This window comes from Mytilus californianus, unplaced genomic scaffold (genome assembly GCF_021869535.1).
Source record: "Mytilus californianus isolate M0D057914Y unplaced genomic scaffold, xbMytCali1.0.p SCAF_3, whole genome shotgun sequence".
Taxonomy (NCBI): Eukaryota; Metazoa; Mollusca; class Bivalvia; order Mytilida; family Mytilidae; genus Mytilus; species Mytilus californianus.
Window position 1 is genome coordinate 73,684,931 of NW_026262679.1, and position 13,795 is coordinate 73,698,725.

The 13,795-nt window shown below is 32.1% G+C and overlaps 1 protein-coding gene and 1 long non-coding RNA gene across 2 annotated transcripts; both read right to left on the reverse strand.

Moving 5' to 3' along the window:
- Positions 1–1,280: 1,280 nt before the first annotated feature.
- LOC127735066 (uncharacterized) lies at positions 1,281–13,691 on the reverse strand. The gene is made up of 4 exons (XR_007998006.1): positions 13,612–13,691; positions 12,601–12,701; positions 11,995–12,088; positions 1,281–1,520 (listed from the first exon to the last, which is right to left on the reverse strand). It is a non-coding gene; the product is annotated as an uncharacterized LOC127735066 (long non-coding RNA).
- On the reverse strand, positions 5,801–10,197 carry LOC127735058 (uncharacterized). Its single transcript, XM_052245148.1, has 3 exons — positions 10,096–10,197; positions 8,633–8,702; positions 5,801–7,938 (listed from the first exon to the last, which is right to left on the reverse strand). Coding segments are annotated over exons 1-3 (1,830 nt in total). The 5' UTR covers positions 10,097–10,197; the 3' UTR covers positions 5,801–6,179.
- Positions 13,692–13,795: the final 104 nt, after the last annotated feature.

Sequence of the window (13,795 nt, forward strand, 5' to 3'; positions counted from 1 at the left end):
ATTTGGAAGATATTCAAAATATATAAGGTCGACAGCTTACCAAGAATAAAAATGATTAATTTCAATTTCATACAAACACCATAATGTCAAATTTGTGACAAATAAAAGTAAACAGTCGACAGGTCGACAGTTGAAAAAAAGGTCGACAAGTTATTAAAAAGTTCTTAAAGATGATTTATTGCACATATATTTATGTCGACCTTTCAACCTGTCGACTTGTCGATCCGTCGACCATTCAATTTGTCGACTTATTTACGTAAAAAAACATATCAACCTGACTGAACTACAATCCCGTATATCCTTCTTGACGCAACCAAGCATTTTTCTAAATGATCATACTTAGTTGGGAAAAAAAGTTTAAGTTTGCGTAATTTTTAAGTTTTAATATAACGTTTAAGGCAAAGTATAATTTGATATTCTCCATTCCACATGCTAAACAATTACTGATAAAGTGATTTTACCTTCTGATCATTCTTTTGGAGGCACAGATTTAATCTTCTCACGCGTAAGACCATTTTCGATATGCAATGACAATCGCTATTACCCCAGACAAAAGTCAACATCATTACGTCATAATTAATGTTGTCCTCTAAGCTGTTAAGAACATAATTTAAAAGATATGCCAAAAACTCTTTTGTTTTAATTATGTTGTTTCAGATAATAGTGTTATTTGATTTTTTATTGAAATAAGGAAAAAACTTCTTCATATCAAGTAAATTCTGTTGTCATGGGCCTGACATTTTTCATAAATTCAGTTTTTATAAAATTTACAGTCTGAAGATATTTTTTATGAAATAAAGCTACTTTCGATGCCATACGAAAGCTTTCTGTGCACTAATTCAACACACATATATTGTTTATAAATAACTTCAAAGAAATCAGTTAAAAAATCATATTATTTCTTGAAAACAAAAGGTCTCAACGACGTATAGGTTGCTACATGAAGAGCAGGAGCAGCATACCCTTCCGGAGGACCTGAGTTCACCCCCGGTTTTGGTTGGGTTCGTGTTTCTAAATCTTTGCTCCTCTGTGTAACGTTTTATTATTGTTGTTTGTCAGTTTGTCATTTTTATTTTCAATTGTGTTGTCTGTTTTTATTTGATGTATCATATCCGATTAGTGTCTTTTTTCTTTTCTTCTTCACCATATTACTTCCACAAAAACCTGCGGAGATGGTTTGACATATGCGCTGTCCATTATTTTAGACCGTATGGAGATCTGTAATTATTTATTTGGCTAACTAGTGTGACTGGGTTGCCATCTATTCAACTTTCTCAATTCAAAATATAAATAATTTAATATCATAGCTTATTTTTCACAAATAAGGCAGTAATAATTCCCACATGCGTTATCGTTCCAGAGACCATTTTCATAGATCGATGTAGTTAGACAATCCTCATTTCCCGTAAATTCGTTAGGTTCGCCGGGGTTCCAAAATGTTTCGTTTATTTTATCTTTTGATGGTTGCCAACGCCAATCACCTTCAGTGACGTCATCTTTTCCGCCCAGCCAGTATATCCCTGATAAAGATAATAAATATAATTATACCAATGATAAATGGTCTTGTTTAGCCCCGAAACCTTACATTTTTATTCATAACAAAAATTTATCAGTATTTTTTTATATGAATTTAAAATATCTAAGAGTTTCTTTTCCAAATTTTAGATTGGTGCGGGTATTTCTTTTTAAAAGAATACATCTAGTATTTGATAATTTAACAAAATTACTCAAACAAATCATCTTTTCAAAATTTATGATAAGATTGGTTGGACATTTTGATTAAATATTTTGACAAAGAAAATGAAACTTTCAATATTTAGTTATTTCTGAAGTTATATAATTCAATTCACAAAATGTTATTTTTAACCCACTATAATGATTTTTTTTTTCATTTAATCATGGAAGTCAATGGCAGAACTAAAATAGCAAAAATGGAAAAGAACATTCTACCTCCACTTCTACCAAAAAATACATTGTGAAAAAGATTTTCTACGATGTGATTTTAATCCCTTTTACGATATTGTGTAATTGTACGTACAATGTGTAAATACAGCAATTCCAAAAAGTTGTAATAATGAACGTTTAGAGTTCTTTATTACAAAAAAAGATGGCAAAAAAAAAAAATAAATAAATAAAAAAAAAAAAAAAAAAAAAAAAAATTAAATAAAATAAAATAAAATTAAATAAAATTAAAAAATCGATATAAAAATCAAACAACAGTCTACAAAACACAACTCCAACACTATGAAGGTAAAATTGGGTCAAAAAGTGCAGAAACATTGACATACGTTCCGAACGGATTTAACAAATTTAACATGTATATGTAAACATGCTAAGACTATCATTTCTCAGCAGATTCCAAATTATTTAAAAAGTTTAAACAATAATCACGTAAAATCAGTATCCATGGGAACATTTGGTGGTTGCTCTGGAACTCACTCTCTCATTAAGTTTTTAAAAATCTATGAACAACAATGTCAGACATAAATAATTACAACACTGATATACAGCCTTCAAAAAAGAAAAAAAAAATAAGTTTAAATTTACATAAAAATGTTGATGTAATCTCAGATTAATTGCTGGACTGGACATTAATTTAAACCAGAAATATATACTTCGAATAAACAAAATATGGTTTAGTCTTCTTTCTGGAATCTATCATTTCCACTAAAACCCCTTTGACAGCAACAATTTTTACTATTCTTTATTTTCAAGTTAAAAAATTCACCTGGAACAAAATACAAAACTGTGTATTTATACCTGAGAAACACAAACCCCAACGAAACAGGGGTTGACTTCAGGTACTCCGGAAGGGTATCAGATCCTGCTCTTAAGTGTGACCCATTGTATTGCACATTTCAAATAAAACTACGGTGAAGTCAAAATTGAAAAAAAAAAAAAACAATACAGGGTTTTATCGGTCGTCCCACTGTCTGTATCACTCTGCTCAGCTCTTAATAAAATTGGATATCACGGCTTTGTGACGTCAAATACGTTGACCCGGCCTTAATAACTTTAGCCCGGACTTATCAGCGACGTCATAATGTTTGAACCGACGTTGATAAGTTTGACCTGAACTTATCAAGTCTTCTTCCGGTTTTCTGGTGAAATAAAGAAAACACTTGTTTCTATTATGCAAACTACGCAAATACAACCCGATAAATCGATTATCTTGTTGTCTGCATATTTATATTGTAAAATATCAGCTGCTCGACACAATATGAAGCCTTTTTGAACTCGTTCACTGCGCTCACTCGACAAAAAGCTTCATATTGTGACTCGCACCTGTTATTTTACAATATCAATATGCAGACAATACAATACAATATGCTTTATTTAAAAACACTCCGTCACATTGACATGTGAAACAAGAGGTAAATACATACAAAATACAATCACATACAATCATAGAAATAAATAAAACAACTTAGAAATGAAATATATTAATAATTACTTTACTTTATAATATTTTCGTTAACTTTGAAACGAATAAAGATACATTCTTAAGTACATTAATATTAACCAATGATAGTAGTCCTTTCATTTTTGCTGCACTGGGATATTTAACATAGTATTCTGGAATGTGCTGATTTCTGATATTTTTTACTAATATAGAATTGCATTCAAATAAATAATGGTATTCATTACCAATTTCATTTAAACACAAATTACATGTCCTCTCGTCTTTTGGAATATTGTACCATCTACCCAGCTCTACTGGAATTTTTACATTACAGCATCTTAATTTTGAAATATATTCACGTTCGATTGGTGATAATTATACAAGATAGTTTTCTAAGCCAAACATTGTTTTAAAAAGACCATAAAATTCTCCTCTGGATGAGTTGTCAATTTGACTATGCCAATTTTGAATGAATGCATCTTTAAGATTTTCTTTCAGAACGATTTTCAGTTGATTTACATCTAATGGAATTGCTGAGTCCAAACATAGCTAAGTCCGGAATTGTCTAAAATCGATTTAATATAGTCAATCCATTTGAACATGTGATCATCATCTATTAACTTGAACATAATTTGATAAAGTATACTGCTTAGTTTATTTTCATTGGCGAGAAGTTTGTTCGAAAAACACACCATTCTACATTTTATTACGGTATCTATTGGTGTACGACCAAGTTCTCCATATGTCATAAAATTTGGTGTCGAGGATTTAATTTAAAAAGTGTAGTTGGATTTTTTCCAGCATGTAATTGTTTCCGAATCCCAATATTTCACACCCATATGTCAGAATTGGAAGTAAAAGTGCATCAAACAGTTGTAATTGTAAGTCGACAGGTATTGAGAGGTTACGTATCTTTGTATAAAGACTAAAAAGTGCTTTCTGTGCTTGTTCGCTAAGACGTTTCTTCGCTGTTTCAAATGAACCATTGTAGTTAAAAGTTAGTCCTAAATATGGATAAAAATCTTGAATTCCAATAGACTGGTTAAATATTGGAAACTTTGTTAATGTTCGTGATTTCCGTTTGCAGAACACAACAACCTTTGTCTTCGATAAATTAACGTTTAACTTCCATCGGACACAGTATCTTTCAAAAACATTTAAGGCTTGTTGCATTGATTCGGCCGTTTCAGATATAATTATAGTGTCGTCGGCGTACAAAAGAACGAAAAGTTTTATGTAGATATGCAAATAATTGCGGCAAATATTTTCCATAACTGAACATCATTTTCAGCAAAGAAAGACTCAAGATCGTTTAGATAAACAGCAAATAAAAAGGGGGATACATTTTCTCCCTGTCTCACTCCAATGTTACAGTTAAAAACGGCTGACACTTCGTTACCATTCCTAACGCACGATTTAACATCACTATACATGCTATATATTACCTTAAAAATATTCCCGGAAATATTCGCCTTTTGTAATTTTATCCATAAAGATGTATAACAGATTGTGTCAAAGGCTCTCGAAAAATCAACAAAAGTGCAAAAGACAACCTGATAATCGGTACGTGGCTACGTCAATTCGGACATACCAGTGGTCACCTGTGACATAGATATTCCATAACGGTCAAATAAATCAGGATAATATAGAAGTAGTAAGTAAGTAAGTAATTTTTTATTTAGAGTCGGGCATGATATGTACAAATTAACATAGTAAACATGAGCTCTGTAGAGCTCTTAACCGACTTGATATTTAAAAAAAAAAACAAATACACAAATTATAAGCACATTTGACAGAATACACAGCACACATGTACAAATATATCGAAACGAATTATATTCGTAATTACCAATTCAAAACTTCAATATTTGTAATGGCAGATTAAATCAATTGGTTATAAATAGTTCTAGTTTATTCATATATTTACTGAATGAGTTTCCTTACGTATCAATTGTAAATTATTTCAATCACCTAAATGATTTTGGTTGTTGAACATAAAAAAAGTTTTTTTTATAATTTACACAACATTTAATAAGATTGTCATGACAGAAGATCAAAGTGATACAGGCAGAGGGAAGGAAGAAAAATATCAATCTTATCAAAGGTTGTGTAATGTTGGAGCTAAGCCTTATTGCCATACTTGGTGTTAATGCTAAGACCTTTACTCAGTTAAGCGCTTCTGTGAGCCTTGAGCGCCTCTAAAATCCCCTACAGAAAAGAAAAACTACCTCTGTTATTTTTTTGATAGCTACGCTACAGACCTAAATTAGCTAATCGAAAAAGATATTGTTGAATAAAAACAAAGAAGAAAACATATCATACTTTATTTACATAATTATTTATTTAGTTATATACAGTGAGATAAAGGGAACAATAGTGGGTACTAATGTTTGAGTCCAAAACTACGTTAGTTCTATGTTCATATTAGCAATACGATTGTCTTTTTGTTGTCATTACAGATATTTCATATACAATCAATGAGTTGTTGTATATGCCACCACCACAATAGATATGCTTGCCACTCATATATTCGGTTCCTTCCTCTTTGTTTCAGTCCATTTTGTCATAAATTGATGCATTAAATAGATTAGGAAAGTAGCTTATTTTGTTACATGTAGAATGGAAGTCGATTCCTTATAACACAACTTTTTTACTTGAGCTAGCCAAACCGATTTACAGGTGTGCATCACAAATCTTCTTTTGGTAGATTGAATAACACAATCACAATATCATGTTTAAGTTTCTGTTAAAAATACTGTTACATGTATTATCATAATTATATTTTTTTCCTGTTGTATTGATGAAGTCTGGAGTTAAGTGTTTTTGGTTTTGGTGTTTTGGGTGGCATAGGAAGAAATCGTGTCTTAATTTCTCTTTTAGAGTCGATGTTTATAACTTGACAATCCGACAAACGAGATTGTTTTGTCGTATCTTGAAAATCATTCACGGCACTACCTTCGCTTTGACCAGTTGTAGTAAGTTGGTCGTATTCCTTGTCAAGAATGTCTTCGACCACATATTTAGCATCGGCTTCTATATCCAGCTTAGAATGATATTGGTCGGATTCTGGGTAGCTATCCGATGTTTCTACTTCTGTTTGCTTCCTGACATTACCAATTTGTTTTCTTAAAGTTAAGTATCTTTCATAAATAATTTTGCTGACTCTATCACTTGGACCCTTAGGGATAAAGCAATCTTTAGTTGAGTCATTTTGCAGCCTAGAATATCGGTAATTTCTCTCGCGGGGCACATTGTTCCCCCTTATCGTATCCAAAGCTATTTCTGAGCCTACGTTTACAATTTCATTGGAATCTGATGTTTCAGCAGTCTGTTGCTGGGCTGACTTAGGCCTTGATTTCATTGACATGACTTTGCTCTTCTCTTTCTTGTCATCATCCTTGACCTTATTTATGATTAAAGACCTTTTCATGTTTTGTGGCAGCATCTTTAGAGGTTGAAGCATTCTTGGAGTAACAGAGCGATTAGTGAAGGATTTTTCTTGTTTGCAATTTTGCTTTTGACCCGGCAACAACGGTGGTAGTTTCAGAGGTTCCCAACAGGTTTTTATCTTCTTGCTTCGAAGTATTGGTGGTGATTTCAGAGGAGCAGAGGACGATTTTTCAACGTATTTCATATTTTTGTTTGGTAACAGTGGTGGTAGTTTCAATTGAGTGGACGAGGATTCATTCATGTGTTTTACTTTTTTGTTTGGTAAAAGTGGTGGAAGCTTCAGTTGAGTGGATTGAGTCGAGGATGTGTACATGTTTTTCATTTTCTTGAAAGCTAACTGTGATGGAAGTTTAACGGGAATTGGAATTTTTGTTTTTTGAGTTTGTTTCTGCAACACTTTTGTAAGCGCCTCCTGTCTGGAAATATTTTCATTTCGTTTGCTATCTTCTACAGCTTCATACATCTTACATTCAATATCAAGTTCATGGTTTTCAAAACTAAGTTCTGAATCAGACCTACAGCATGTACAGTAAGGGTCGAAACACGTGCCTGTTAAGCATTTATCTGACTCAAATTCATTTTCGTGAATCGGTGTCATTACATTTGCTCTACCCGTTCTTCCCATATATACATTGATGTTTCCGATGCTGATAGTGTTGGGCTCTATCACACGTCTGCCATGTTTTTTTGCGCGTTCATTGGAAGAAATAAGAAGTTCTTCGTTGAACATATGGTAATGATTGAGTTTAACATCAAGAATGAATCTTGGAAATGGATCTGGAATTCTTGAACGTTTGCTTTTTTCAATGGAGTAATACATATTTTGTATGGTATTCTGATAATCAAGAAGAAACTTTTTTTGTTTTCTCAAGTAATTAAGCCGGTCTTTCATTGAACATTTTAGATGGTTCATGCATTTCTTCATAACATGCCTGTCAGCCTGATAAAAATCTATGTGTTGTTCTATTTCTTGCCTTGTTCTATTTTCGGATAGTTTGCTTGGCTGCATGTTCTGTAGTTTGTTAAAGGTTGTTTCGATAGCTTGCTCATTTTCTTCAACTAAGAACTTCCAGTTGGCAAGCAACCTGAAACAATAATTTATTATTACTCAGTGTAATTATATACAGAGTTTCGCTCTAAAAGTCACTTTCATTGTTATAATAATTAAATAGATAAGTTTTTACATAAAAATGGCACTTTTCTAACCGGGTTTTCCGAAGTAAAATTCGAGTTATTAAAATGGTGAAGTACGGAGGCCTGATGAGCCGGCGACAGGAGCTGTCGGTGCCAACAGTTTCCATGCAATAACTTATGAACCATTCAACCAATGTATTTGAAATTATAATATGTTATTTTACTGCTGACAAAATGGAGGTCATGTTCGATATTGAAGATTTTATTTTTGCCGTTCAGGAGTTATTTTCCTTGATAGATTGGAAAATAGCCATAGAATGTGGCAGGTCAAACAAGTCTGGAAGCGCTAGATTACTATGTCATTTTTGTCGGTACATTTCTTTACAATAATTCATTTTTATCTATCAAGTCATTGAATATGAAATGTAACCAGTGTAAAATGTCCATTGTCAGTATTTATGTTTTTCTCGCCTTCTGTTGGTGATATTCATCAGCGTTTCTTTTTAAAGGCTATACAGAAATCACATAGCATGAAATTTATGAGACGTGGGAGCTTGCTTTAGTTTTAGATTTCATTTACTCATGTAAATATTTTTGATATTGTCTTATATTATATCCCTTTTTAATAAACTACATAAATCTTACTCTTTTCCTGTCTTCTCTACTCTCTCAAATGTATCATTATCTAGCCCAAAGTTATTGCTCCTTGGCGACACTACAAAATACACAAAGATATGTTTCAAAAAAGAATGCGGTATGATCAGTGGATCAATAAAAAATTTGTATAGAATATAAAAATAAGGAGATAAGGTATGATTGCCAATGAGACAACTTTCCACCAAAGTTCAAATAAAGTGGATGTAAGCAATTATAGGCAACCGTACGGCCTTCAACAATGAGAAAAAAACCATACCGTATAGTCGGCTATAAAAGGCTCCCGACATGAAAATTATGAAACAATTCAATTGAGATATCTAACGGCCTAATTTATAACAAAACAATTAACGCAAAACAAATATGACAGACATGAACCAACGAATACCACTGAACTACAGGCTCCTGACTTGGGACAGGCACATACAGAAAGTGGCGGGGGTTAAACATGTTTGTGAGCGCTCAACCCTCCCCCTAACCTGGTACAGTGGTGCCACAGCGCAACATAAGAACAAACTATAATAATCAGTTGAAAAAGGCTTTACTCATCAGATCGATACAAAGAAGAAAAACATCAAACATAAACACAGACCGGACGTGGCAGGGTATTTATCCAGTACAGATCTGAGAGTACTCGCAGTTACTGACAGCTAGTTCAAAGACAACTAATAAAAAAATTATGTATCTAAGACTAAAATATCACTCAGTTCACATCCAACATCCAATGGATTTAGTGTAAAGACGTCATTAACAGTCAGAGAAAAACATGACCTTGTGCAATGCCAAAATAAATGTATCGACAGACTGTAGTACCGTTAAAATGATAATCAGTTGAAAAAGCATTTAATTTTCAAATACGGTATTACAGACAACATAAATACATGTAAAAGTAAAACAACATTATACATATGAACTTTAAAAACCCTCCCTGTTACCAAAAGCAAGCTGGAAGTTCTTCACCTGCTTACGGAGAAATCATGCCATCATACACTCAAATAATATGTATTTGACAACCATTATTTGTTTAGCAAAATTGCTGATTGCAGACAACGTTGACTATTTTGAACAATGTTCGAACTTCCTTTGCAAACTAAAATATTCTGCATTTCGTTCTCCCTTTTTTTTAAAGATCTGAAGCTTTTCATTCCATTGTCTATGTTGTCAGTCTTTTTATAATTAAATATCTGTAAGTATTTATCGAAGTATGTAACTAGATCAACGCTGAACATTGAAAGTACCCTCGCTAAAGCCGTGATCATAGTCTATGTTTTGAAAACATACTTCGGCTTTGTTTTAGCGAAATATTGGGAAAATGGCAACGAGATAGGACCCCCGCCCCCGAAATATTGGCCTCCAATTCTAATGGTCTCTTCTGAAAGTTTTTTTTTCAAAAAGAAGGTATCCAACTAGCCTAACATATCGAAAAATGTACATTACGCGCTTTTTCAACTTACTTATTTCTTGTGGCTTATTGATCCAAAGTTGCACTTTAGGTGTAGTGTTTTCTATCTGATTACTACAAAAGAAAAATAGTAAGTATTTTCGAAATTGGCTGAAATACGTCAGATTATACTGCCTAAAACAGTGATTTGTTACATATAAACATGGATGTATATATCTCTTTCATGGTCGTATACATACCCTAATACTGGCTATCTCTACGGCAGTTTGTATAGGATTTGTGTTCCCTATTTCAATCATAAAAAATAATTGTTTATGCTATTGTGTACAGCAGATCTTTTGTCTATGTTTCCGTTGCCCTTACAAGACAATAGACTTGCAATTGAGTACAGCAGATTTTGACCTGTCTTATCTATTGCCTATGCAGTACCCACAGCAGGTAATAGGGTGTATGGTATATCTCAAGGTAATAACATATTGGGTGTATTTTTTAAAATGTGGGATCGAAAGATACTGTTAATTAGCATTTAAATATTAAAGCATTATATCTATATAGGAAAATTAAATCAAGTTAAATTTCGACCACGTTCTTTTCGTTGACCAACATAGAACTATATTTTACGGAATATCTATTATATTCTAATTTTGTAGGGCTGTTGTGCGGACTATCATTTATATATAATATTATTCTTAAAACAAAACTACAGCTTTAGTGTAGCCGATAATTTATTTACTTATGAGCACAGGATAAGCGAAAATTTATGTCTAACTTTCTTATTCTGGCCACATCTGAATACCGTAAACATTAACATAAAGGGCCTGTGTTGTAATAGTTGCTTTTGTTTTAATCATAACTTGCATACAATCCATTTTTATGTGATAATTGCTAAACATCTATGACTGCAGATTGTATTTAAAATATACACATAGTAATACTAATGATAATGATACAAATGTGCCTTAAATAAATCATTTCGAACATCCAATGCTGTCGTCCTTTTATAATAAACACAATTGACACTATATGATGGTATATGAAATGAATATTAACTTGAATTAAGCTAAATATGCATACCGATTCTTCTTCATTTTTTCTTCTGTAATTTCTTGTAAACATTCAATTTTGTTTGCTTCTTCTATAATAACTTCAAACAGTCATTTGTACAGATGAAACTCTGTAGTGAAGGGAGATGTCGTCACAATGACAATGTCTCCTCAATTATGACGTTCGCTTCCGCCCAGCTAATCTGTACAGCGCCCTATCATTCTACATATGCTGTAAATCTAAGATAGTGCAAGACACACGTTTGCATTAAGTTTTGTGTGTCAAGCTATTATTCGCTAGCTTTATTGTGGAAATAACGAGGTTATATCTGAGGACAACTCATCCATCAATAATTTCAATGAAAATCTAGAATTTGAACGAAAACTATGAACTGTATTCCTTCTTCCAGGATACATGTTGAAGATCTCAAATGCTATAGAGAGAGTAAGATAACTGATTCATCAGCAAATAAGTACTTTGAGTTGGATTTTATGGACTGTTAGCATTCTTTGATAGGTATAATTATAGAAACAGCTCTTTTCAAGACAATTTGATGTTATACTTTTTTTTAAATTCCCAATAGTCCCAAAACGTTGGTAACATTACAAATAGATACTAAATTAATTGATTCGATTTCTTTTGAATCTTTTTTCAATTTTCGAAGCTACATGTATCACTTTCAAAGCTCTCGGGAGAATATAGACTTGATGCTTGCAGATTCCATATTCTTATACTCTTATTTCTTTTGCTACATTTTAGCCAAATAAAAAACAGCATCACCTAACATTTGAAAGAACACCCATACTCCTCTCCAAAAAAGGACTCAGCGCATAAGTTACATCGATATATGTGTACATTATACTAAGTACTAAAATATTTAATATCAACAAAAATGATTAATTATTACCAGGATTATATCTTTCCATTATTGATTGGATCAGACCCCTTTCCTGTTCTGTTTCAATGTTTGCAAGATGTCCTCCACGAGACTGGCAATAAAGCTGGAAAATGTTATTAACATAGTATCTTATAGTTTTGTAATTAAAAATATAGAAACAATAAACAGACACACCAACACATGAAATATACGTCATTTATACTTACTTTTGCATGAAAAAACTTCAATAATAAGAATAATGAAACTAAAATTTTAATGTACTTTTAAAACTTAAATCTATTTTTTGTGGGGTTTTAATCACTAAAACAAGACTCAACACCATTTACTTTTTCTATATTTTTTTAATTGGTAGCATACATTTATAGTATCTATGCATTTCAGAGTTTGCCTACCGTTTTCATTTTAATGTCTCATTGCCTTTACATATTAAGCTGAACTTAAGTAACCCCACATAAGTGGTCACTGTCGCTTTTTTACACAGGTCCTTATAACTGTTGCCAATGAATGCTCACATAAACCAGGTGATGAAAAAAGCCGAATATTTTTATGAAAAAACATAAAGGAATTACACGTGTTTTAAATACGAGCTAGTGACCAATACTTCTTTATATTTACCATAGCGTCATCCCATGTTAACAGTTTTTGGTGCACCATATAACATTTGCTGTATCCTACAATCCATCCAACATCACAGTTATGTGCAGAGAACACAGTAACTACAAAAAAATCCAAAAAATAAAAAAATTATAACCTTAAAATGAAAAAGGAGGAGGTGTGATGTACGGCATTATTGGATAAATTCATTTCCAGTCCTTTCAAAATCATGATATTGATAAATAAACATATTTATACAACTGATATATATTAGGTTTGTGATTTTACAATGGCGTCCTTTGTAAAACAAATAATTAACACATCGGACAAGAATCAACCATTTTTCATATAGCTATTGTTCAAATTTAATACGGGACAACAGCGCACAATACAATGTTTTTTTTAAATCCACTTTATTTTGGCTTTGTTGGATAGTTGTCTCATTGGCAATCATACATCTTCTTAGTCAATTATAATTAGCATCTATTTCTTTTTAGCTCAATCTATACTCATGTTAAAAGCAGTAAGAATTCTCTATGAGACAATTAAATCAGCTAAGGAACTTTTCCTCACTTTTTTACGGCCATTAGCAAATATTTCAGAAAATGTTAGATATACTATAACTGGCCAGTGGTATCGTGATTTTTGCTTAACAGCTATTTTGAAAGTCACCAAAGTCCCTAGGAATAAACACGCTTCTATTGATAGGGGCATGGACGATTCAATTCTCCTGTACATTACTTTTTCTTCCATAGGATTGAAATAGAAAATGTGAAAACAAAAGAGTTTTGAATAATATATTCCTAACATAATACTTAGAATTTATCAATAAAATAAAAACATAATTCAACAGTATAGCTGGTTGCTGTCTCTATGACACATCTATTATCTGACCGGAATCATGATTTATATAAGTAATAAGAAGATACAGCGTAAATACAATTGATCACTACTATATTTAAAAAAAAAAAAAGGTTTGCTGTTGAAAATAATATATTTTTTGTAAATTAAAACATATACATCTGTACTTACGGAAAAATAATGACAAAAGCCAAATAGATACATGAATCGGAGTTTTCAAAATTGATTTCATTGGCATCTTTGTTCTTCTAATATGTGTTTGTGTGTGTGACAAGATAGATAAAGAGCCTTACAACAGGACTTATACGTTACATAATAACAAAATCCGCACTCTTATCTTTAAGTACATTGACCC